This window comes from Rana temporaria, chromosome 5 (assembly GCF_905171775.1).
Source record: "Rana temporaria chromosome 5, aRanTem1.1, whole genome shotgun sequence".
Lineage (NCBI taxonomy): Eukaryota > Metazoa > Chordata > Amphibia > Anura > Ranidae > Rana > Rana temporaria.
Genome location: NC_053493.1, coordinates 336,835,613 through 336,861,209, shown reverse-complemented (window position 1 = coordinate 336,861,209; position 25,597 = coordinate 336,835,613). Strand labels below are relative to the sequence as shown.

Genomic DNA, 25,597 nt, shown 5'->3' with positions numbered 1-25,597 from the left:
GAAACACACAGTGTAATGATGGTGTATTTTACATAGGATACACACAGTGTAATGATGGTGTACTTTATATAGGATACACACAGTGTAATGATGGTGTAATGTACATAGGATACACACAGTGTAATGATGGTGTATTGTACATAGGATACACACAGTGTAATGATGGTGTAATGTACATAGGAAACACACAGTGTAATGATGGTGTATTGTACATAGGATACACACAGTGTAATGATGGTGTAATGTACATAGGATACACACAGTGTAATGATGGTGTAATGTACATAGGATACACACAGTGTAATGATGGTGTAATGTACATAGGATACACACAGTGTAATGATGGTGTAATGTACATAGGATACACACAGTGTAATGATTGTGTTGTGCACAGTGTAGTGAGGAGGAGGAAGTGACACACTCTATGGGCGGAGGAGGAGGGGTGGTCGGAGTTGTGTTGGTGGCGGGAGAGTGACACATGTCCTCCCAGCTGTGTACAGAGCGGTTCTTGTAGCCGGGGAGCGGAGTACAGGGGAAACCGGTGCGGTAAGTAGTTCGGGCGGAGGGTGAGCACCGTGTGTAGGTGGAGACTGTACTCCGTGTGTTGAGCACTGCTGTGAGGGAGAGCGGACATAGAACACCGGCTGTGTACACCATATAATATACCGGGCGGGCTGACGTAACACCGTCACGGTAGAGGGGAGGGGGACTGCCATTGTGCGATTATCCGGTGACTGGCTGGTAAATATGTGATATCACTTATGACCCGCCATTGTGGAATGTTAGGGGTTTTTCGGAGGTCACTAGGGGTCCTCTGAGAAATGAGCCGAGGCTACATATCTGGTAAGTTACTAAAGACATCAGTGAGTTTAAAACTGGGGCAGCCTTGTCCGCAGAGCCCCCAAGCTAGGGGCAGCCTTGTCCGCAGAGCCCCCAAGCTAGGGGCAGCCTTGTCCGCAGAGCCCCCAAGCTAGGGGCAGCCTTGTCCGCAGAGCCCCCAAGCTAGGGGCAGCCTTGTCCGCAGAGCCCCCAAGCTAGGGGCAGCCTTGTCCGCAGAGCCCCCAAGCTAGGGGCAGCCTTGTCCGCCGAGCCCCCCAGGCTAGGGGCATTCATGTCCGCCGAGCCCCCAGGCTAGGGGCAGCCTTGTCCGCAGAGCCCCCGGGCTAGGGGCAGCCTTGTCCGCAGAGCCCCCGGGCTAGGGGCAGCCTTGTCCGCAGAGCCCCCGGGCTAGGGGCAGCCTTGTCCGCAGAGCCCCCGGGCTAGGGGCAGCCTTGTCCGCAGAGCCCCCGGGCTAGGGGCAGCCTTGTCCGCAGAGCCCCCGGGCTAGGGGCAGCCTTGTCCGCAGAGCCCCCGGGCTAGGGGCAGCCTTGTCCGCAGAGCCCCCGGGCTAGGGGCAGCCTTGTCCGCCGAGCCCCCGGGCTAGGGGCAGCCTTGTCCGCCGAGCCCCCGGGCTAGGGGCAGCCTTGTCCGCCGAGCCCCCGGGCTAGGGGCAGCCTTGTCCGCCGAGCCCCCGGGCTAGGGGCAGCCTTGTCCGCCGAGCCCCCGGGCTAGGGGCAGCTTTGTCGGCCGAGCCCCCAGGCTTGGGGCAGCCTTGTCGGCCGAGCCCCCAGGCTAGGGGCAGCCTTGTCGTCCGAGCCCCCAGGCTAGGGGCAGCCTTGTCGGCCGAGCCCCCAGGCTAGGGGCAGCTTTGTCGGCCGAGCCCCCCAGGCTAGGGGCAGCCTTGTCGGCCGAGCCCCCCAGGCTAGGGGCAGCCTTGTCGGCCGAGCCCCCCAGGCTAGGGGCAGCCTTGTCCGCCGAGCCCCCAGGCTAGGGGCAGCCTTGTCCGCCGAGCCCCCAGGCTAGGTGGGACCCTCCCTTCTCGGCAGAGCCCCAACCTCGTTGGGGGTAACCTTTTCTACTGATCACCAATGGTGACACCTCATTCACATGGGTGTACCTACCCATGCAAAGTACTGTACAGTCTTTGCCCACACAATGCACAGATGTTCTATGCATCCGCATGTAGAAGGTCCCATTTATGTCTATTGGGATGCAGGGCAGCAAGGACACTGGACCCTATAACAGTCGTGCAGGCTCATGTCCCTGAACACATAGTGCCCGCATGCGGGTGCATGGATCACCTGTTCATTCCATGTAGGCAAAAACAGCCCTTTGCACATGTGTATGGATAGGTACTCCCATATGAATGAGGCCGATATTTGGCCTGCATATTTGGTTGTTGTTGTTATTACGATACTTATTTTATTGACATAACTAGGGCTACAACTATTTTCATAATCGATTGGTTGGCTGATTATTGTTTTGATCGGTTAATAACGTTAAAAAAAAAAAAAAAAGTAGTTGACACTTCTTTCTTCATTCCTATAAACACAACTTACTGTTGACACTAATATCCCGTGTGTGATTTATTGATTCAGGTTATGCAACATTCATGTACAGCGTGGTGGTGGTGCGGGTACAGCGTGGCTCTCTGGTGGTGCGCGTACAGCGCGGCTCTCTCTTTGGTGGTGCGCGTTCAGCGTGGCTCTCTGGTGGTGCGCGTACAGCGTGGCTGTCTCTGGTGGTGCGCGTACAGCGTGTCTCTCTCTCTCTCTCTGGTGGTGCGGGTACAGCGTGGCTCTCTGGTGGTGCGGGTACAGCGTGGCTCTCTGGGGGTGCGGGTACAGCGTGGCTCTCTCTCTGGGGGTGTGGGTACAGCGTGGCTCTCTCTCTCTGGGGGTGTGGGTACAGCGTGGCTCTCTCTCTGGCTTCCCCCAGCACAGTCCTCTTTTTTTCCTTTTAGTAGTCGCTCTGCTTCTTCCTGGGTTCCAGACTCTCACTTTTTCCCCCCAGCAGAGTGCATGCTGGGGGCTGAAGTCTGCTGCTTGTGGACAACAATGGGGCTTACAATCCCCCAGTTCTACATGTCCCATGATGCACTGCTAGCCTTTTCTGATTAGCCCTCCACTGTGGCCAATGGGGACAGAAGCAATTCGGCAACAAGCTGAGCAGCCAAATAAGATGAGCCTCGCTCTGTTGATGGGAGAAGGGGGGGGGGTGCAAGCGGGGTAGATACGCTGACATCCCGCAGCTCACCTTCCCCTTGTCACAGCGCGGCCGCTTGTGTTCACTGGCGAACTGCACCGCCTCCCCATAACAACCTCTTCCTCCGCCTCTCTTGGCGTCCTGGTTGCCAGGTACCTGTCAGCTGCGCGGAGCGCATGTGCTAAGCAGCGGCCTGGGTTTCCATGGATGTGCTTAGTAGGCGGAGAATGCCTCCGCTCCTCCCAAGAAATTGGTGAGGGTTTACTTCCTCTTTAAATCTGTTGCTGGTGCAGGGTGTTTTGGGAAGGAAGGGGTATGTGTAAGAGATGAGAAACCTGTAGAATCGATGATGGGCTGACATCATCCTTGGCTGTTTGGATGTAATCGCTCGTGGAACGATTACCTGCAGTTAGGGGCAAATGTTGGCCCCTGGACACAGACCGTTCATGTCTAGGGCCACAGCTGGTCATACTCACCACAGAAATAAAATGATCTGGCTGATGTTTAGCCCTAACCAGGCATTTGCATCAGCCTCTACCTTCACCTAGTTTGTAATTATAGAGATGTTGAAAAAACAGACAAATTATGGCGCATATGTATTAAAGCAGTGAATGTGACATTCGCCAAACATTCACTGCATGTAAATCGTCCTGGTGCATCGGTTTAAAATTATCTGGCTTTTGAGAGCCAAATGCATCTCTGGCTACAAGATCGCAAATACTGGCAGCAGTAACATTGTTTTCTAGGTCCCTTTTATTGTCTTGTATGTAAACTTATTTTTTTTTTTGTTTTTTACAGAGAATATGTGGAAGTGAACCATGACCTCATTCGAACAATTTCCATATCAAGAGAAAAACCTGAAGGAACTGGAGAAACACATAGTCTGCCGGGATTCCCAGTTATCAACACTGCTGGCGATATTTGGAGAGGTGATTGTGGTGTTTCTGTGCTTTTTCTATTCTTTTCAACTTATCTTAAAGTATAACTAAAGGCAAAACTTTTTTTTAAGTTTTGGACCTGCAAACTCGATGTAAACAAGGCATTTCCCTGTTCTGCCTAGTGACATGACAGGGAGCTACTGATCCCTGTCTTGGGGAGCAGTGATCGATGTCATGTCAGTGGTAGCCCATTCCCCCCCCCCCTCCCCCCGCAGAATTACTCCTTAGGACATACTTAACCCCTTGATCGCCCCCTGGTGTTTAACCCCTTCCCTGCCAGTGTCATTTATACAGTAATGAGTGGCTATTTTTAGCACTGGTCGCTATAAATTACAATGGTCTCAAAATAGTGTCAAAAATCGCAGATCGCCGCCATTACTAGTAAAAAAAATAATACAAGTGCCATAAATCTATCCCCTTTTTAGTAGATGCTATAACTTTAGCGCAAACCAATCATAATACGCTTATTGCGATTTTTACCAAAAATATGTAGAAGAATACATATCAGCCTAAACTGAGGAAAAATTATATAAATATATATACATTTTCCCCCCGAAATTGTCGCTCCTTTTTTTTTGTTTATAGTGCAAAAAATATAACCCTTCCTTGCTCTACCCAAAATGAAAAATTTGCCTATAGTTCTACTTTAATATTCCCATCTACTAACTAGTGTGTAATTTATGGAAAGGACGTATCTCTTGCTTATAGCAACCTATAACATTTATACTTCCATTCTGTGCACTGGAAACATTACTGCAAGAGTGAGATTGTGTCATATGACAGTACTAAAAATGTTCACACTTTTTGTGTCAGTTCAAGCTTTAGGGCCTGTTTTAGACCCTCTTGTTGCAGTAACATGTTTCTTACTGTATGCTTTGTCTCGGTATGTGCCAACGCTCAGTAAATTTATTGGTGCAATGCTATTGATCCTGAGTAGGGATGAGCTCCGGCGTGTTCGCACAGTCCACGTGCAGAGCCCGCCATGAAGTCTTCATGGCGCTGTGCTAATCACAGGCAGGGAGACACTTCACGACCTCTGCAGCCGAGTATCGGGAATATGTCTCCCTGCCTGTGATTAGCGCAGCGCCGAGCAGACTTCCTAGCGCGCTCTGCACATGGACTGTGCGAACACGCCGGAGCTCATCCCTAATCCTGAGTGGCACCACAACACTTCTTGTGACAGATGTGTTGCAGTGCATTAGCTTGTGGTGCACTGCCAAAAAAAGCGTTGCAATGCACATCTGGGCAAGATATATTGGGGTCCAATTCAAATGAATGGCACCCCATTACACCTATTCGTGTAATGTGAGTTGCTGCAAATTACCACAATGAGATGGTGTGCATGGGCTCTAAAATTACAATCTGCATGGAAAAAAAATGAGAATTTAGATGAATAGGGTATACAAATTATTATACATTTAAAGTACCATAAGTGAAATCTGTAAAAACAAGAGTAGAGAGCCTAGCTCCATCCATTTTATTGCTCCTATGGTATTGAGATGGTTCTAAACTAAAGCTGGCCCTTTGGTAGTAGAATGTTCCTAAAAATTTTTTTTTAAAGGATAAGTTCACCTTTCATAACATGTTACACCCAGATTCAGTTATGAAAGGACTGGCCCCAGGTACAAGCAAGCAGATATACTGACAGGGCCGGCTGTTTGGGGCGTGGCTTAGCAATGGAAGTGTGAAGACGTGCTTTCTGGAACTCTGCACAGGTGAGAACTGAGAACGGCTCGCCTGTACAATCCAATGAGCGGACCGCAAACACCTGCTGACAAAGGGGGAGCCAAGGGGATCCGAGATCAGCTATTATTGCCTGCGGCTGCACACTGTTTCTTCTCCTGCTGTCCTGGCCAAGATGGCACCTCCATGAGTCAGCGCGCGAGCACCGCCGACGCTACTACCAGCACAAAAGGTACACAGGCAGGGGCTGCAGCGCTAGAAGACTCGCAATCACTTGAGGATAGGCTGCTCTCCCCTATACTGTTGCCGGCTATCCCGCAATTGGACATGCAGCCAGACCCGGAACACAGAGAGGGGATGGGCAATCACTCAGAGGGGTCCCTCTGAAACTTGGTAGCGGGTCTGCCCACCAAGCAGGACCTCCAGGCCATGGCAGCTTCAATTGTGAATGCCCTCCTTGGAGGAGAGAGTGGTGGTCCTAGAATCCTCCACCACCACAGATGCCTGCATCACTACCCTGGAGACATAGCACCAGGCCTTCCACCGCCATCTTGTCGAGGTCCAATTGGAGCTGGACAATGGAGAAAACAGGAGCAGGAGAAACAGCCTGCGCCTCCGCTGCATTCTTGAGGTCCCCATCGGTCCAGACCTCCGTGCCACAGTAGTAGCTATTTTAAACAAGGTACTGGGCAGGGTCCACCATGTAACTGGCCCCAGGGTGCCTTCCTTATCCTCGCAGGGCCCTGCTACCCTGGATATGCCACGAGATGTTCTATGCAGTATACACTTTTTCCCCATTAAAGAGGAGATCCTATGCCTGGGCGAAAGGCCGATTGACTTTGATGGAGCCTCATACGGATCTACCCCGCTATCTCCAGGCAAACACGGGCCATGCGAGGGCTTCTGTGGCCTCTCCTTGAGGTGATCTGTGAAGCAGATGCTACCTACCGCTGGTGCCCTCCTTTCCATCTCATTGTGCGAAAACAGGGATCTGAGTTTCATCTCCGCACCAGATCAACTTCCAGACCTTTTTGGCTTTCTAGACAACCCTGCTGTCAGTGTCCCCAACTGATGTATGATTACCTACTCGCCCAGGAGGCGCTCAGCCCACCTTTGACCCAGACCGCCACGGATCAGGCGACCCCCGCTCTCGTGCCTCTAGATCCCATCCAACTTGCTCAGAGGCCTTATCTGCCCACCAAGCAGGACCTCTGTAGCTGGTATGATACTACAGCAGCTGTCCTGGTGAGGCCCACCGCACTAGGTTAATGTTGCCGCAGGCGTACTTTGACCCTTTAGCCCCCACCAATCTGTACCTCCATCAGCCGTTCATGGCTCATCTACACTATAGCACAGGTGGACCATTCAACATGGGGGAGGGGGGTTTTCTCTGTGATATTGGTAACTTTTATTCACTGCTCTCGACCTATGGGCACAGTTAGAAATTTTTTGTATTGACATATATGTTGCTCTCCCCTGCCCGCCGTCTTCTTGGATTGAGGATGTGGAGACACAGGGGCAAATGGCAGGGATCAACGGACAGGCTCCATACCCCATTACCTCTCCCTCCCTGCCCCCCCAGCCAAAACTGTCCGTTTAATATGCTGGCCCCATGTGGCGTTTCCTGATGGGGACTCTGAATCCCGAACTTGCCACACATTTTCTACCCCCCGCATACCCTGGTTATTGCTGGGGTGCTGCTTTCCTTGTCTGCTGTACATATCCATGTATGCTTTTTGACCCTCTATTCTGGTCCTCTGGGGCATAGTGAAGAGGCTCTGCGCATACTGTTATTAAATACCTGGGCCCACCCAGAGCCTTCTCGATCTATAGGTCCCCTCTATTGCACCATCACGGCACGGTCCCAGATGTTGGTCCTCTGTTACCTGGTTCCTATTTTTGATCGTTGCTTCCATCCCGTGTATCTTCAACGATCTTGTTTTTGCTGTTGACCAATTGCTGTTCGCATTGAGCAGCCTCTAATGCTCCAACCCCCCTGAATTAGGTCAAACCCCGGTGAAGGCTTTACTTGTGCTTAACCAGTGTCCTCAGCTTTACTACATTGTAGACAGACTATCCCCCCCACCCCCCTCTATTCCCTCCTTTCCTTGCCTTGTCCCCAGTCTTCTCTGTGCCTCTCTGTCCTTCCCACTCCCTGCTTATCGCCTAGGGAGATCCCTTGGCTGGAGTTTTTTCCCCACACCTTATTGTGCCCGCTCACAGACCAAAGGGCAATATGGGTCTCCTTAAGGTCACCTCCCTCAACATGCGGGTTCTTAACGCTCTGGAAAAATGCCCTCAGCTGTTGGCTGATTTGTGCAAATGTTAAACTCAAGTTTTTTTTTGCAGGAAACACATTTCCGTGGTGATCGAATCCCTAAACTGACTAATGGGGTCCTCCCCGACGGCATATCACAGTGTTTCTCCCATCTCCGAATCTAAGTGGGTTAGCATCCTGATGGCATAATCGGTCCCCTGGACATTCGAGGCATAACAAACATACCCAGGGTCGCTTCTTCTGAAGGGAAGGGTGTTTGACATGCGGGTCACCTTTGCCAACATCTATTTCCCAAATGTGGACCATCAGCAATTCTTGCGGAAGTACCTTCTTGAGTTGTTGGCGTTCACGGAGGGGTGCTCATTTTTGGGGTGGACCTCAACTTCGCTATGGAGTCAACTCCTAGATGTCTCACGTGGCTCCTCCCATTTCCCTTACTCTCGCCTGAAGGCGAATCTGCATACATCTGGTTGACCCCTGGCGGTTGTTACACCCTCAAGACCAAGACTATTTCTTCTTCTCTTAGGTCCATCACACCTACACGCGACTAGAGTATCTCTTGCTGATGCATAAAGATTTACCCAGAGTAGTGTCCACCTGTATTATCTTTTTTCGGACCATGCACCGATCCATCTGATGCTTCAACTGGGTCCAGTCTTGGAGACTGAATAAGGCCCTGCTCCAGTCAGAGGAGACCCATTCTGAGCTTCTGACCACATTGGTCAGAAGGGTTACTTCTCCATTTATGAAGCATCAGTCTCCAATCCCTTGGTGGTCTGGGAGGAACATAAGACAGTTTTCAGGGCGCTCTGATCAGAATCTGAGTCAGTCTTAAACGGGAGAGAATCCTCGCTCAGATGCACAGCCTGGAGAGCTCACATAAGGCCAGCCCTGCTCAACATATAAGGATCTTCTTGGAGTTTGCAAGGAACTCTGACCGCTCCTGTTCCACAAAATGAATCACAAAATGAATCAAAAACTGGCATTGGCACACCGTACAATGTACGAATTTTCAAACTAATCCGGCACACTCTTGGCAAGGTCCACGCCAATAAACTTATATTTCCCATATTATGGGCACTTCTGGGCAAAGGTTAAATACATCTTCTGACGTGGAGGTGGAGTTCCGTTCCTTCTACAAAGGCCTTTATAATTTGGATGGTTCCTCCACTACTACCCCCCCCCCCCCTCCTGGTGGCGGATTCACCACACCACACAGTCATATCTTGCCTCGTCTGGCATTCCATCCCTCCCTGTTGCAATCCAAGAGGTGATGGAAGAGCCTATCACAGCTGCGGAGCTGGGGGTTGCACTGGCCAACTCGAGGCCAAAGAAGGCCCCTGGCCCAGATGGCCTTATTTCAAACTATTACAACCGGGAGGAGATCTTTCTGGAGACCATGCCAGCATTTTGTGTACACTGATGCTTGCCTCGGAGGTTTCATAACCTGCCTGACCTGGACTAGCTTTGCTCCCTGGGCAGGAGGCACTACCTGTCTTCTCTCCCGGTTTCTCTGTCCTCGTATGCTTAGTTCCGATATGGGCTGTACTATTCAGATACTGTGAATATCTTTGCTTACATTATCCCTGTCTTCGTGTCCCATCTCTGGCCTCAGCTGGCCATCAGAACGCCTTGTCTCTTGATATGCTGTAAGAGTTTTATTTTGCTGCTTAGTTTTGCACCCATACATTTTTATCACAGTGTGTATGTGTGTGTGTGTGTGTGTGTGTGTGTGTGTGTGTGTGTGTGTGTATATATATGTATATGTGTGTGTGTGTGTGTGTGTGTGTGTGTGTGTATATATATAATATATATATATATATATATATATATACATACATACATACATACATACATACATACATACATACATACATACATACATACACTGACAGGTCTGCAATTAATGTGCATTTGTTTTTGTTTTGTTTTTTTGTAAAAAGGTAAACTTAATCCTTTAAAAAAGTTTAATTTGATTTTCTGATCATTAATATGGTCAGATCAGCATTCATTGTTGACTGCAGAGAGGAGAAACTGAAGGAGCATGATGACTTTTTTTTTTTTTTCTCCAAAGGAACACGTTTCTGATGGAGAATGTGATTTTAGTTTCTTTAACCGATTGCCGACCCACCACAGTTCATATACTGCAGCGGGGTGGAAAGTTACAGGCACCGCATCGCTTGATGAACTCCCACTGCTGTCAAATCACAGGGGAGAAGGCGGTTGCCGCCCGAAATCCAGAAACAGGCAGAGATGTACCATTACAGTACGTCGATGCCTGTTTCTGGATTACGGGACGGCACTCGCCTACTCCCCTGTGATTTGACAACCATGGGAGTTCAAGCAATGCGGCGTTCAGTGGGACTTTATCAACTGATCCCGGCCAATGATTCATAGCCGAGACCTGCTTATCTGTGTCAAATCACAGCATAGAACCCTGTGTTGATAAACCAGTGCAGGGCTCTATACAGAGGGAATTATCGATTTTGTTTATTTTCCCTGCAAAGCAGGAAAATAAACAAATTGATGTGTAGTAAAAAGCAGCACACAGTACACATATTACACTTGTTGGGCACACAACCCCTTCCCAGTCAGTGTCATTAGTACAGTGACCGTGTATATTCTTATCAGAGATCACTATTTTAGTGTCGCTGGATGTCCGTTCCCAGAAAGTGTCCGATTGCCTACTGCACAGTCCCACTATAAGTCTTAGATTGCCGCCATTACTAATATAAAAATACAATTCCAGTATATATGCCATAGTTTGTAGATGCTATAACTTTCATGCAAACAAATTAATATAAACGTATTAGGATTCTGTAGCAGAATATATTTTGGCCAAAGTTTATGAAGATGTTTTTTTTTTTTTTTTTATTCGCTTCATTCAATTGACATTTTTGGAGGCAGAAGCTGCTTGAAGGGCAACCGAAAGCTCAGATTTCACCAATTTAGTAGGAATCCGGCAACATTAGATGGCACACTGCTACTTGACAGTGCCTGGTCTAGTCCTGTAATAATACAAGCTATAATACATTTACACAACATGTGCTTCTGAGCTTACTATATTAGGCTAAAGAGGTTGTGTGATATATAATATATATATTTTATATATATATATATATATATATATATATACACACACACACACACACACACACACACACACACACACACACACACACACACACACACTTATTGAAATGTTCCCATGCAATGAGGTGCTACAGAATATAAAAGTGTCAAAAATGGTATACAATACTTGTGGTGAACAGATCAGATGGAAAATGAGGCAGATTTCAGTGATTCTGTGTCTAATCCAACCCTTTTCTCAGCAGTAAACTTCTTAAGCTCATTGGTCTTGGGGTCTCATTTTCTACCTGATCTGAAAGTCACTGCCTAATTAAATGTATCTACAAATTTTAGTGTATAGCTTTTGCTTGCAGAGTTTTTCGATGCTTCTGGAGGCTGAATGGTAGGAATATGAAGCAAAGGTATATGTTTGGAAATAAGTGAATCTGTTGCCTTTCCTGAGCAAATCACAGGTTCACTTTATTTGGATGTACTGCCTTACACACTGAATATGTTTGTCCTCCTCTACAGCCCTTCCCTTAACTTGGCTCTAAAATGTATTCTAGTCAATATTGTACCTTCATTTCAGCGTCCTCATCTAAGCTTTCCATCCATCTTCATCTACGGTCACACCGGCACCGGGAAAACCTACATTGTGAAGACAGTGCTGAGCACTCTAGAGGTAAGACTAAAACACCCACACCATTGTGATCCCTAGTACGTGAGTGTGTGTACAATTTTTAAAAGAAATCTGTTCTGTGAGACATACAGGGGCTGTCATCGCTAACTTCATTCTGAAAATGTTAAAGCTTTAATAAACCCAAAACCAAAAATATATTGCAACCTAACAATCCATTCGATATGGTGGCTGTATACTTTTTTTTTTTTTTCAGCTTTTTTCCTTCTGTTTTTTACCTGGTAGTCTGGCCAATAACACGCCTCCTATGTTGGAGTTCCTCCACTCCGGATGAATGAGCACAAGGGACATGTTTGGACAGCAGCATTGTCAATCTTGGGGGGATGGAGTGTTGGATGTACTAGCAGATGTAGATACACTAACAAATTGGGGGAAATTCCAGCACTTTATAAGCAGTTGCATCATTTAGTTTTATTTTATTTATTTTATTTATTTTTTTCTTCTGGAGGAAAGGTTTTACATGAATAAATAAAAAGTTGTTCATTGTAAGCACACCTGTCCGTGGTAATGATTTGTCCCATCTCTTGCAGATGTATCAGTTTACAGGAATGAGAGAAACTATTTAACACTAGCAGGGGTGTTTACATTGATCAACCTTTTATTATTAATGTAAAACCTTCATCCTAAAAGTAAAACAATTTTTGCTGTGACTCCTTAAAGCGGTTGTAAACCGCATAAACTTTTTTTTTTTTTTTTTTTAAACCTGCAAGGCAAAAGGCATAATCGGCTAGTATGCACCGCATACTAGCCGATTATGAAATACTTACCTCGGAACGAGGTGAACACCACTTACCTGGTCCACGCCGAGCAGGATGTCATCTTGCTCCGGCGTGTCTTCCGGGTATCGCCGCTCCAGCGCTGGGATTGGCTGGAGCGGCGATGACGTCTCTCCTGCGCGCGTGAGATTTAAAATCGACAGGGTCCGGCAGATGCCGGTCCTATCGCCGTGGATTTCCCCCTGCGCATGCGCCGCCCGCATTGCGAGGGAAATATCTCCTAAACCGTGCAGGTTTAGGCGATATTCTCCTTACCTACAGGTAAGCCTTATTATAGGCTTACCTGTAGGTAAAAGTCAAAATAGTGGGTTTACAACCACTTTAAGTGTGAACTGGAGTTTTGCGTCAGTTAGCGAATCTAATGCTGCTAGTCCATCTAACAATATATATTCTATTCAGTAAGAGATATCAATACTACATTGTTATTGGGGCGCCAGTGTTGCAGAATTTCTTGAGCTTAAGGCAGTTCCAATCATGTAAATGCCACCTGAACTATATACGGTAGGTATCCAATTGTTGAAACAGCAGCCAGCACACCCGTATCTTATAAAATTTGTTTAATGTTGCCATTTGTTCTCCTATGAGTTTAAAATCAGTAAATATTATATACCGTATATCAGGGGTGTCAAACTGGCGGCCCTCCAGCTGTTCTGAAACTACAAGTCCCATCATGCCTCTGCCTGTGTGAGTCATGCTTGTAACTGTTAGCCTTGCAATGCCTCATGGGACTTGTAGTTTTGCAACAGCTGGAGGGCCGCCAGTTTGACACCCCTGCCGTATATACTTGAGTATAAGCCAACCCAAATATAAGCCGAGGCACCTAATTTTACCACAAAAAAATGGGAAAACTTATTGACTCAAGTATAAGCCTAGGGTGTCCATTTACATGCCTCACTTTGCCCATGCCTCACTGTGCCCATGACTAGACTGACTTTAACATGGGAGTCTATGGAAGGGGTGCCCTACTTTGAAAAATCATTGCTCCCTAGCTGTAGGTCCCTTAGACAACAAACGTTGTACACTTGTAGAAGAGAAATGAAGCTACTTGTGTGCTTTCGGGTCCAGGGGACCTACGACCGGCCAGTACCGGGTCCCCAAAGTCACCGCTGAAATTACAGTTTAACATTGGAGTCTGTGGAAGGGGTTCCCGGCTTTGAAAAATCGGTGCTCCCCGGCCGTAGGTCCCCCGGACAACAAGCTTTGCACATTTGTAGAGGAAGAGTGGGGCTACATGTGTGCCAAGTTTGGACCTATGGACGGCTGGTACCGGGTCCCCAAAGTCCGGGAGATCAGGCGCAAAAAGGTGACTTGAGTATAAGCCGAGGGGGGCATTTTCAGCACAAAAAATGTGCTGAAAAACTCGGCTTATACTCGAGTATATACGGTACTTCTCTACATATTTACTAATGCTAGCAGCATGAGGATTAAAAATGGTCAATGTTGATTGAGAGAGTGAAATTCTGCTTTAAAAATTCAGCATTCATTGAGGGTATGGAGGCACCCAGTTTTCTTGGCGCTTTACAAAATGATTGCAGAATGTACAGTTACAAAACAATTCGATACAAGAGGAATCGGAGGGCCCTGATCGTTGGAGCTTACAATCTAAGATGGAGGGTTAAGTGATATAAAAGGTAATGACTGTGGAGGATGATCTGATGGAGAATATTTTTTTTTAGGTGGAGGCAGGATAGGCTTCTCTGAAAAGATGAGTTTTCAGGGATCGCTTAAAGGTTGATGAATGAAAAGAAATACGTAATTTTGACCATAGCTTATATTTCCCATTATACTGTAAGCATAGCTTGTCAAATTATCTTGAAACATGCTAAAAGTAGCCATAAAGCCATCTGCTAGAAACCTGTGAGTTCAGTAAATGTATACTCCATAGTAATTATGTGCAATCTTTGTTTTACAGCTGCCATATGCCATTGTAAATTGTGTGGAGTGCTTCACGTTACGGTTACTGTTTGAACAAATACTTAATCAGCTGTACGATCACCGCCCAGCTCCTGACAATGAGTATTCCTCCTATGAGAGATGTGACACATTTAATGAGTTCATCCGCTTGTATAAGAAGGCAATTTCAAGTCAAGGATTTGGGAATGAAACCATTTACATTGTGAGTATATTGACATGTGAAGTGTTCCAGTGTTATCTGTTCACATAAACCTCTGTCTCCTCTATTCCTGTTTTAGTGTCTCTTGTAGGCACTGTGTATTAAGGGGGCCATACACAGAGTGAAATTTGTCCGGTTCCATCGGAACTGGCTGAATATTGATCCATGTATAGGCAGGCAGGTTTGTACAACCTGCCTGCCTATACATGGATCAATATTCAGCCGGTTTGACTTGTGTACCAAGTCAATCTTTTTTTGATCAACTTATGTACAACCAGCCCGTCAGGTTTTTCCTCATCGATCATTGCTGTTGGGTATGGCTGGCAATACTGATCGCTGTAGATCTGAGGGGAAGCTCTGCTGATTTTATCATCCAATCATGTGCAAGCTAAAATGCTATATTTTATTTTCCTTGCATGTCCCCCTCAGAGCTACAGTGACTGTACTTCCAAGTGCACTTGCATTACACTTGTAGTGCCAAGTGGATTTGCCTTTAGTAAATGACCCCCAATGTTTTATTTGTGCGAGTGTCTTGTGTTACCATAATTTTCTTGCTTTCTTTAGGTCTTGGATAAAGCTGAGCTCCTTCGGGAAATGGAGGCAAACATTCTGCCTGCCTTCCTCAGACTTCAGGAACTGGTAGGTACACACACTTCTCAGCCAGTTGGTGTAAATAAGTAACAAAAACAACGTGATATTAACCCCTTAAGGACCGCCTTGTGCGATTTACTTTGGCAGAATGGCACGGCTGGGCACAATCGCGTACAGGTACGTTGCCCTTTAAGAGCCCAGCCGTTGGTCGCACGTGAGCGCCGTCGCTCCTGAGCTCTGTGACCGTGCCTGCGGGACCCGATCGCCGCCGGTGTCCCACGATCGGGTCACAGAGCTGAAGAACGGGGAGATATAAGTGTAAACCTTTCCCCGTTCTTCCTAGTACGAGCGTCACTGATCGTCTGTTCCCTGTCATAGGGAACGATGATCAGTGACATCGCACGCCCCCACACAGTAGTAATCACTCCCTAGGAAACACTTAACAGGTTAACCCCTTCACTGCCAGTGTCATTTTCACAGTAATCCGTGCATTTTTATAGCACTGATCGCTGTAAAAATGACAATGGTCCCAAAGGTGTCCGATGTGTCCGCCATAATGTCGCAGTCACAATAAAAATCGCTGATCGCCGCCATTACTAGTAAATAAAATATTTTAAAAAATGCCATAAAATTATCCCCTATTTTGTATTTGTGTCCCTGGTCCCCAAAAAGTGTCACTTAGGGCCAGATTTGTCCACTGCAATGTCACAGTCCCACTAAAAATCGCTGATCCCCCACCCTTATTGGTAAAAACAATAAGTCCCTAAATCTTTCCCCCTATTTTGTATATGCTATTACTTTTGTGCAAACCAATCAATAAATGCTTATTGCGATTTATTTATGTATTTATTTGTTTCTACCAAAGATATGTAGAAGAATACCTATCTGACTAAACTGAGGAAAAAAATTTTTTTTTTATATATTTGTTGGGGATTGTTATAGCAAAAAGTAAAAAATATTGCTCTATTTTTGTTTATAGTGCAAAAAATACCACCAAAAGAAAGCTCTATTTGTGGGGAAAAAAAGGATGCCCATTTTGTTTGGGAGCCACAGCACAATTGTCAGTTAAAGCGACGCAGTGCTGAATTTCAAAAAGTGGCCTGGTCCTTTAGCAACAAAATGGTCCGGGGCTTAAATGGTTAAAGGAAATATTCTGCTTGGTTTTAGAAGTCCATATTATCAGGATTAATTTTGTATCTATTGCCTGTTACTCTTCTGACTTTGTCCACCCTTTCAACCAATATTAGAGCAATATGTGGGGTAATGCCTATTGTAAACACTCAATGGCCAATAGTCCCCATTTTAGCTCAAGGTATACCACAATACAATGAAAAAATTGGGCTGGGCCTACTGGGTAAAAATTATTGACATCTCCCTATGTGGCAACTACAGCTTGAAGCCGTATAAGAGATTGATTATAGTCTTAACCCAGGAAGATTTTACCCCCTTACTGACCAGAGCACTTTTTACAATTTGGCACTGCGTCGCTTTAACTAACACTTGCACGGTCGTGCGATGCTGTACCTAAACTAAATTTGCATCGTTTTTCCCACAAAAATAACCTTTTTTTGGTGGTATTTGATTACCTCGTGTTTTTTTTTTTTTGTATTTATTTTTTTGCGCTATAAACAAAAGAAGAGTGACAATTTAAAAAAAAAAAACACTATCTTTTACTTTTTTCTATAGTAAATATCCCAATTTCTTTCTCGTACACCACGGGACGCAGAGCCATTCATTACATAATGGGTTAAGGGTCACCAGCGGTGATTGGACACTGGCACAACCAATTGAAGACAGTTTCCCTTCATATAACCCCTCCCATCAGGGAAGCACCTCATTTTTTTCACCAGTGTCTAAAGGTGTTGGATGCGTGTAGGATGTGCTAAGGAAAGCTCTGTCAAAGAGACCCTCTGGGGGTAAAAACGAGCTATGCTTTGGATCCAACTCAAGACGCCAAATAATTACGCTGAAACTGGATGGGATCCGTGCCTCATGCACGAGGCAGGCATTGCCTGTAATGTCTCTCTTCAGAGGACTGGGCTCTAGGGTCCAGCACTTTTGCTAAATACGCTAAAAGTCCTGGTAAGAGTCTTTTACAAGGCCCAGGGGAGAGGTCTCCTTTAAATAGAAACCCATATCCCTGAAGGTTGGCACACAAAGCCCGTCGAGGTGGTTGAAGATTGGTGCTGTCTGAATTTTTTCAGCAGAAAAACCTGCGGTGGGGATAAAGGTAAGAGGAAAAGAAATCCTAAGAACAATCTTAAGGACCTTTTTTTCAATTGTGAGTAGGGTGTCTTCTCTTTTTTGGCCACTAGAGGGAGTAAAGAGCTGCGTTTTTACTCACCACACTCTATAGTCTATACCAGGGATAAGCAATTAGCGGACCTCCAGCTGTTTCAAAACTACAAGTCCCATCATGCCTCTGCCTCTGGATGTCATTCTCGTGGCTGTCAGAGTCTTGCTATGCCTCATGGGAATTGTAGTTCTGCAACAGCTGGAGGTCCGCTAATTGCATATCCCTGGTCTATACAGTGTCGGATCCGGCAGGACAAGAACACTTCCTCCGTTGCAGAGCTCTGCATAAGGACCGCCACTGCTTCTCTCCTCCAAACACTGGGCAAGGAGGCCGAGCACAGTCCGTATAAGCAGGGGGATGCTCCCCCTTGTCCTCTCTGGACAGCCGCCATTATTGCCCTAGGTCACGGGCGCGTTTTATCGGCAGTGGGGGGGGGGGCGGAGGGGGGGAATTGCGAGCGGAAAGATGGCGCTCAAACACAGGATCCATAAAGGAATCTCAGAGGCGGCAGCTCTTCCTTTGGGACACGGCAGCATTCAGGGGTCACGTAAGCTCTATGTGGTTGGTGGGGCACTACTAAGTTAATCTACACAGACTGGCTACATCCAGATAAGCGTTTCTCACCTCCGAAGAAGTTTGACATTCTTTATCCCATAAGGGAAGAGTTTTCCAAGAAGTGGAGCATCTGCCTTCTGTAGATGCAGACAACATAGCAACAAATGACCCAAATGAATGACCCAAATGCGCACAATAAAAACACTTCATAAGACCAAACACCCCATATGTGCTAAAAGTAAACAAGTATAACAGTTAATAGCACCCCTCACAAGACAAAGACCGTAGATCAGGGGTGGCAAACACAAGGCCCGCGGGCCAAATGGGGCCCGCCGGACCTTGTAATGTGGCCCGCACAGCAGCCTCCTCATTTAGGCAGGTTGGGATCCCAGTCCCTCAGTCCCGCGGCAAATTAGCGCATGCGCGGCCTGTCAGTCTGAGCACAGGCATCTTCCCCTTACTATGCCGCTCTGTCTCTGCCTCCATCTCCACCGCCGTGTCTCCACTCGTCTGGGCTTAGGCTGCCACTCTGGCCTCCGCCCCCGCCTTCACCGCAGTGTCTCCACTCGTCTCGGCTTAGGCTGCCACTCTGGCCTCCACCCTGTCTCCGCCTCCACCTCCGCTCTGTCTCCACCCATGTCACTCGATGCGCTCCAGCCACCATGGTGCGGCTCAGGTATTGGCAGCGGCTGCCCGATGATTGGACAAACGGGTGTCATGTGTGGTGGCAGGGGCCATCATCTTCTCCTCCACCGGACAGGATTTCCCCTTGATGTGGCAGCCAGTGTGGGACTGGTGCAGCGACCCCTGCTCTACCCCACAGGCCAGCATATGTAGTGAAATTGCATCTCCAGGGATCTTCCATCCTGACCAAGTGAACTGTGGTACGTGACAGTGACACAGATGCACAGTACAGTCACACAGTGTACACTACTACACACATACACAGAGCATCACCATCTCCCCCAATGTTTCTCCTGCCCCCACTTATTCTCAATGTTCCCCCTAATTATCCCCAATGTTCCTCCTGCCCCCCCAATGTTCCTCCTGCCCCCCCAATGCTCCTCCTGTCCCCCCAAATTTCCCCAATGTTCCTTCTGTCCCCCCAATGTTCCTTCTGTCCCCCCAATGCTCCTCCTGTCCCCCCACTTATATCCAATGCTCCTCCTGTCCCCCCAAAAAAGGTACTATAGCCCAATACAAAGGGAGGGAGCCACCAGAGCTGGGCCAGGTAGGAAGGTAGGAGAGAGTACAGATGTGAGGAATTTTTAGGCGCAATCCTGACCCCTGCACTGTATACGTAGGGCAATCCTGAACCCTGCACTGTGTACTTGGCGCAATCCTGACCCATGCACTGTATACGTAGCGCACCCGGCCCTTTGAGGGTAACCATACTGCTGATGCGACCCCGATGAATTTGAGTTTGCCACCCCTGCCAAAGAAAACAGACTGTGCACAAAGATAAGAATATAAAAAAAGTGAAAAAGTGCGCTTACCAATAACAAAATTAAAAATAAAAATAAAGCAGCTGACTCAAAAATGTTATACAAACATACAAATCATGAACAAACAGTGGAGTAGCGCTAAAGAGTGAAAAGGCCTTCATATGCCATCTAAATCAATATGAAGGCTGAGTATGAATCCAATAAGTATCCAAAAGTGTAAACAAATTACTAAATTGAAATAAAAAACTAATAGTTCAACAATGTGTCGAATTTGAGTGTTGGCACACTGCTGCAAACGTGAAGAAAAACTCTGGGTCCAATGATAACTATAGCTTGCTGACCCATACCAGAATGGAAGATCCTAACGGATCTAGTCAAGCAGAAATCACGTTGCCTCCCAACGTTTCGTCTACACTAGACTTGGTTCCCGTGACCAAGTCTAGTGTAGACGAAACGTTGGGAGGCGACGTGCTGACGTCACCGCGATCTAAGGACTATTCGTTCTGACACGCCGGCCGGCTCTTTTTATCCTTGCTGTTATATACAACTTGAACTGTAAGTGTGCTGCTCGTTTTTTATTAAAATCTCTACGGTATCACGCTATGCGAGTTTTTTCCTTCCTCATACATATTTGGACCTTTCCTGGCGATTTTGATGCTATTGGTTGGGACGTCTCACAACTCCACATTGCTCTCATCCCCTCTGCTTTGATTGATCCTGATGGATCACAGGTTCTGGTAAGGGTCAGTGTGTGTACTGGTGGTGGTTTCCGTTTGTTCACACTGTCTGTTGCCAGTCACTGGGGGATGCTCTTTATGTATTGATTTATCGCACGGATTTACACCATACTAGTTTATTTTCTCTGGTTGCTTTACTGGTGGATCGGTGACTCCGTGGAGGATCGCTTCAAGAGACAGGCTCCATTCCAGCATATGCGATCCAGTGATTTCTGCTTGACTAGATCCGTTAGGATCTTCCATTCTGGTAAGGGTCAGCAAGCTATAGTTCTCATTGGACCCAGAGTTTTTCTTCACGTTTGCAGCAGTGTGCCAACACTCAAATTCGACACATTGTTGAACTATTAGTTTTTTATTTCAATTTAGTAATTTGTTTACACTTTTGGATACTTATTGGATTCATACTCAGCCTTCATATTGATTTAGATGGCATATGAAGGCCTTTTCACTCTTTAGCGCTACTCCACCGTTTGTACAAAGATAAGAATACATACTAATGTACAAAATGTAAATCAACCAGACTGTCCACAAGGTTTAGGAGTGTGGACAGAGGTGCATTTGTGAGGTCAGGTGCTGATATTTATTGAGAGAGCCTAGCTCGCAGTCTCCGCTCTAATTCACCCCAAAGGTGTTCTATCGGGTTCAAGTCGGGACTCTGTGCAGGCCAGTCAATTTCCTTCACCCCAAACTCGCTCATTCATGTCTTTATGGACCTTGCTTTGTGCACTGGTGTGCAGGCATGTTGGAACACGAAGGGGCCATCCCCAAACTTTTTCCACAAAGTTGGGAGCATGAAATATGTCCAAAATGTCTTGGTATCTTGGATCACCTTAGGAGTTCCCTTCACTGGAACTAAGGGGCCAAGCTCAAGCCCTAAAAAACAGCCCCCCACCATAATCCCCCCTCCACCAAATGATTTGGACCAGTGCACAAAGCAAGGTCCATAAAAACATGGATGAGTGAGTGTTTGCAAATTATTGAATTGAGAAACCTAATGTGGTTCATATGGGATAAATGAAGGTTGTTGTAAGATTTTTAAATGAGAAGTATGGCCAAAGCTATTTTGGCTATATTTCTCCTGTAGTTCATATGGGTGCAGTTTGTTCTGCACTCTTGTGACCTGTTTTAAGACGGCAGGGTAAAGCCCGGGCCCCTCCACAGCCCAGCACTCTAGAGAGTGCTGGAGGGGTAAAGCAGAGAGCTGGTAACTGACAGCCACCAGCTCTTAGCTCACTGAAGACTGAGATCTGAGCGATCAAAGACCAGTTCTCAGTCTTAGAAGCAGTGGGGTACAGAATCTGCATTGGATCAATGCTGCATCCACCTAGGTGAGTATGTATATATATGTGTGTGTGTGTGTGTAGTATGTATGTATGTATGTGTGTGTGTATGTGTATGTATGTATGTATGTGTGTGTGTGTGTGTGTGTGTGTGTGTGTATATATATATAATTTATTGTGTGTATATAATTGTTTTTAAAATGAAACCTGTACTTCTCTTTTAAGTCTCAAAGTCTCGTTAATGTACCGAGAGATCTTTAATGTGTTTTGGTAGGTTTATATATACAAACGTTTCTCTTTTTGTTTTTTGAGAAAAGAGATTGTGACAGGTCTTGAGCATTAAAAACAAACCTCGTACACACTAGTAGTTTATTTTTATTCAGCCCAGCATGGTACTGATCGCTTCAGAGGAGCCACTGTACTAACTATCCAATGTTAGTACAGCGATTTCCCCGACTGCTATTGTGTTCAGCCATTGGCTGAGAGCGCCGATCGGAAGCTGATAGGCAGATTTTTTTCAGTCATGCCTCACGGACGGAAGCCGGCTTGGCTACAGTACACCTGACAGAATGCCGCCCAACATTCCGCCCATGTGTACTAGGCTTTAGGATGATGTCTCGCAGTCTGTTGGCTCTTGGTGTGACATCTGCTCTGCTATGGGGGGCCCACAGCTGACCACACACATTATAATCTGTAAAATCTCCTTCATGGTGTTACACCGAGTAAATTGATACCCAACATGTCACGCTTCAAGATTGCGCTCGCTCGTGGAATGGCGACAAGTGGTTAAACAAGCCATTATCTGATCAGGTAGGCCCTACATATTCTACAATCTTTTGGCCTACCAAAAACAATAGCTTTCCTAGTTGTCTGTTAAGCTTAAAGCAGAGTTCCACCCAAAAGTGTACCGGTAACTTCCACTTATATGCCTCCTCTCCCCCCTCCGGTTTCACATTTGGCACCTTTCAGGGGGGAATGGGGACCCGTTTTTTACAGGCCCCTTTCCCCACTTCCGGTAGAAAGGCCACGGCCCAATCTCCCAGAAGTTTAGCCCCCTCCTCCTTCCACTGACACCGGGCCATTTGGAAAGTGCAGCGTGCCTTGCGCATGCGCAGTAGGGAACCAGCAGTGAAGCTGAAGGGCTTCGCTGCCAACTTCCCTCACCAGGAATGGAGGCAGCAGCACTCAGGAGTCGATTCGAAGATCGGATGGGGTGCTGACATTCTGGGTTTCTTGGACAGGTAAGAGCCCTCACACTGGGCTGCGGGAATGACGCTTTCTTTCCCACTAGTCAGTCCCGATTTAGGCCGCGATTTCAGAGAAATATCTCACAAATGGTGATTTTTATCTTTCTCCTTTTTTCGTAGACACAAAGTAATGTGACAGTGATATTCCTGACTGAAATCGTTTGGGAAACCTTCCGACCAAACACTGGATGCTTTGAGCCCATAACTATATACTTTACTGACTACAGCAAAGGTATTTTCTGCCTTATTTATTTGTTATTGTAAGCATCCTTTTGTACTTTGTGACACAACACAAATCTGCCCTTTTATTTCCCATCTCCTCACAGCTAGCATGAAATCGAGAAGTGCAGGAAAACAGCAGTATCTTAAGCTGGGCCCAATAATTTTTGTTGCTTATAGGACCATGAAGTCACATTACTCATGAACATACTGACATACATACATGTAAATTTAATGACCAGATGTTCTCAGTGCTTGTTGGCTCACATAAGATGTACGGCACAAGAAGCTGGAGTCTCACCCAGCAGCACATGTTGTAGAAAAATGTGAGAACCTAAAACTACAGTAAAGTTGCATCTTGCAGAAGAGACATGCTATAAAACAAGCTTCTCTGCTTGTTCACAACAAAAAAGTTCTCCGCATGCCTCGGTGCTGGAATTACTGAACTCCTGTGCGCATGTGCAGGAGTTGCATCATTCCCTCCTAGCCAAACAAGGCAGCCAAAAATCCCATGCCTGGGAGATGATGTCGGCACCATGTTGCTGCAGTGGAGTATCTGCAGACTTTAATTTTACTTTAAGGCCACTTTCACACTGAGGAGTTTTACAGGCGTTTTAGTGCTAAAAATAGCACCTCTACTGTCACTCCAGTGTGAAAGTCCGAGTGCTTTTTCACTTGAGCGATGCACTTGCGGGACGTTAAAAAAAAAAAAAAAAAGTTCTGCAAGCAGCATCTTTGGGGCGGTTTAGGAGCGGTGTATACACCAATCCTAAAACGCCCCTGCCCATTGAAATTAATGGGAACAGCTGCCGAAGTGCCACTACACTGGTGCTATTAACCCCTTCTTCGGCTGCTAACGGGGCTTAAATGCTCCCCACTAGCGGTCAAGAAGCGCCCTCTAAAATGACGGTAAAGCGATGCTAAAACTAGCGGCACTTTACCGCCGACGCCCTCACCGCCCCAGTGTAAAAGTAGCCTAAAGCTGAACTCCGGGATAAGAAAAGATTGTCTGAATACAAGTCATTTGAGTATTCTTAGTTAACTCTTGGTGTGTTTTTTGTGTATTTCTTCTAGATCTGTGCAGTAATCCAGTGTGAAAATGTTCCTGTATTAAAACTAGCCACTGCTGTTCTTTCTCCTTAAGCAGGGTGATGTCTCGGCTCCCTCCTGTTTTTGCAGGCAGCCCGTAGTGGTGGTTCCTCCCACAGCTCTGCTCTCTGCATAGGCTAGGCGCAACACAGCCTGGGGTCACTGCTATTTTTACAGGAATCTGGGTGTCAAAGGGCAGTTGATGTTCACAAAATGTATTTGTTTTCTTTCTCGTACATCACGGGACACAGAGCGGCATATTCATTACTATATGGGTTATATGGAGTACCTTCAGGTGTTGACACTGGCAATCTCAAACAGGAAATGCCCCTCCCTATATAACCCCCTCCCATAGGAGGAGTACCTCAGTTTTTACGCCAGTGTCTTAGGTGTTGGTCATGGTTTAGCTTGCCTCCGCATCCTTGGGATTAGGTGAGCTACCGGTTCTGTCCAAAGGCCTCAGCGCTAAAGTGGTCAGTAACCGGGCCCCAAACCCTTGGGGTATAGCCCATAATGCTTTTCTTTTTAGAGAGCTGGACCCTGGGCCCAGAACTTAGAAACCTTTGGGTGCCTAATGTTTCTGTTTCCAGAGTGCTATATGGGCCCAGGACAGTGGATCCTTCATAGGAACCCAGGGCCTGAAGGTCTAGACATCCCCACGGAGATGGGGGAAGATTGGGCCTCTTGCTTGGCAAAGTCCTGCGGCATGGAGCAGGTAAGTGAGGGGAAAACTTGCGGAACTTGGTTCTTAGCAGGTTTTTTCTGGGGGGTCACAGGGGACATGCCTAAAGTTATGCGCTGCATCTGGCAAACTAGTCACATATCTTAATGATAGGATGGCTCTATGTGTATTTTTTCCCCATAAGAAGTGACCTCCCTTGTAGTGTTGGAAAAGCATTTGAGTAGGGCCTGTGTAATATAAAGTGTATGTGTGTGTCAGAGAGCTATGCTTACCTGCAAACCTCTAGGCGATGCTCCATCAGTCTTCCTCCTCAGAGCCTGCAAAGCAGGCAAAACGCTGACCTCCTCGTGGTTCCAGTGGAGCAGAGAGGCTCCCTTCCCCCCAACCCCCCCCCCCTATCGGCGGGCGCGTTCACGTGTATAGGCGCAATTCGCGCCGTTTAGCTGAGGGGGGAAGGGCGGGTCAGTGGTTTAAGGAAGGGGCGGCCCTTCCTTTTCGTTCCAAACAGCATTCGATACATTGGAACTGGGGAGGAAAGACCAGAGCGGCAGCACAGGGCGCCGGGGACACGCAGTGGCCAAAAAGAATATTGCAGTCTTCAGAAGACTGTTTTCAAGCCTAGAAATAGGCTGTTTCTTTCCATCTCATAGTTTTTCTTGCAATACTACTCAGGGGGACAGAATGATTTTTCTTTCCTGGATTTGAAACAAAAAAAAAAAAAAGGAAAAGATTGAAAAAAAAAAAAAAAAAGTCATCTAGGGGAGAGGAAGCATTTTTTTATCCCCCAAACAGGTGTTTGGGCAATTAACTATTTATAGTTCCAAGTACCAATAAACTAGCAGGTGTACCTCGGTAGTGTACCATGGCATCCGGGTCAG

At 46.8% G+C, this 25,597-nt stretch overlaps 1 protein-coding gene across 2 annotated transcripts in view; it reads left to right on the top strand.

Moving 5' to 3' along the window:
- Positions 1-427: 427 nt before the first annotated feature.
- The window catches only part of ORC5 (origin recognition complex subunit 5), a 68,225-nt gene continuing 43,055 nt past the window's right edge, over positions 428-25,597 (top strand). The window contains exons 1-6 of one of the 2 annotated variants that reach the window (XM_040354389.1): positions 428-546; positions 3,823-3,953; positions 11,582-11,674; positions 14,378-14,581; positions 15,143-15,217; positions 22,850-22,961. In XM_040354389.1, coding sequence (XP_040210323.1) covers positions 3,843-3,953; positions 11,582-11,674; positions 14,378-14,581; positions 15,143-15,217; positions 22,850-22,961 — 595 coding nt within the window. In that variant the 5' untranslated portion in view covers positions 428-546; positions 3,823-3,842. Of the gene's footprint in view, positions 547-706; positions 844-3,822; positions 3,954-11,581; positions 11,675-14,377; positions 14,582-15,142; positions 15,218-22,849; positions 22,962-25,597 lie in introns of those variants that run through there. The other variant, XM_040354390.1, reaches the window with a different exon arrangement.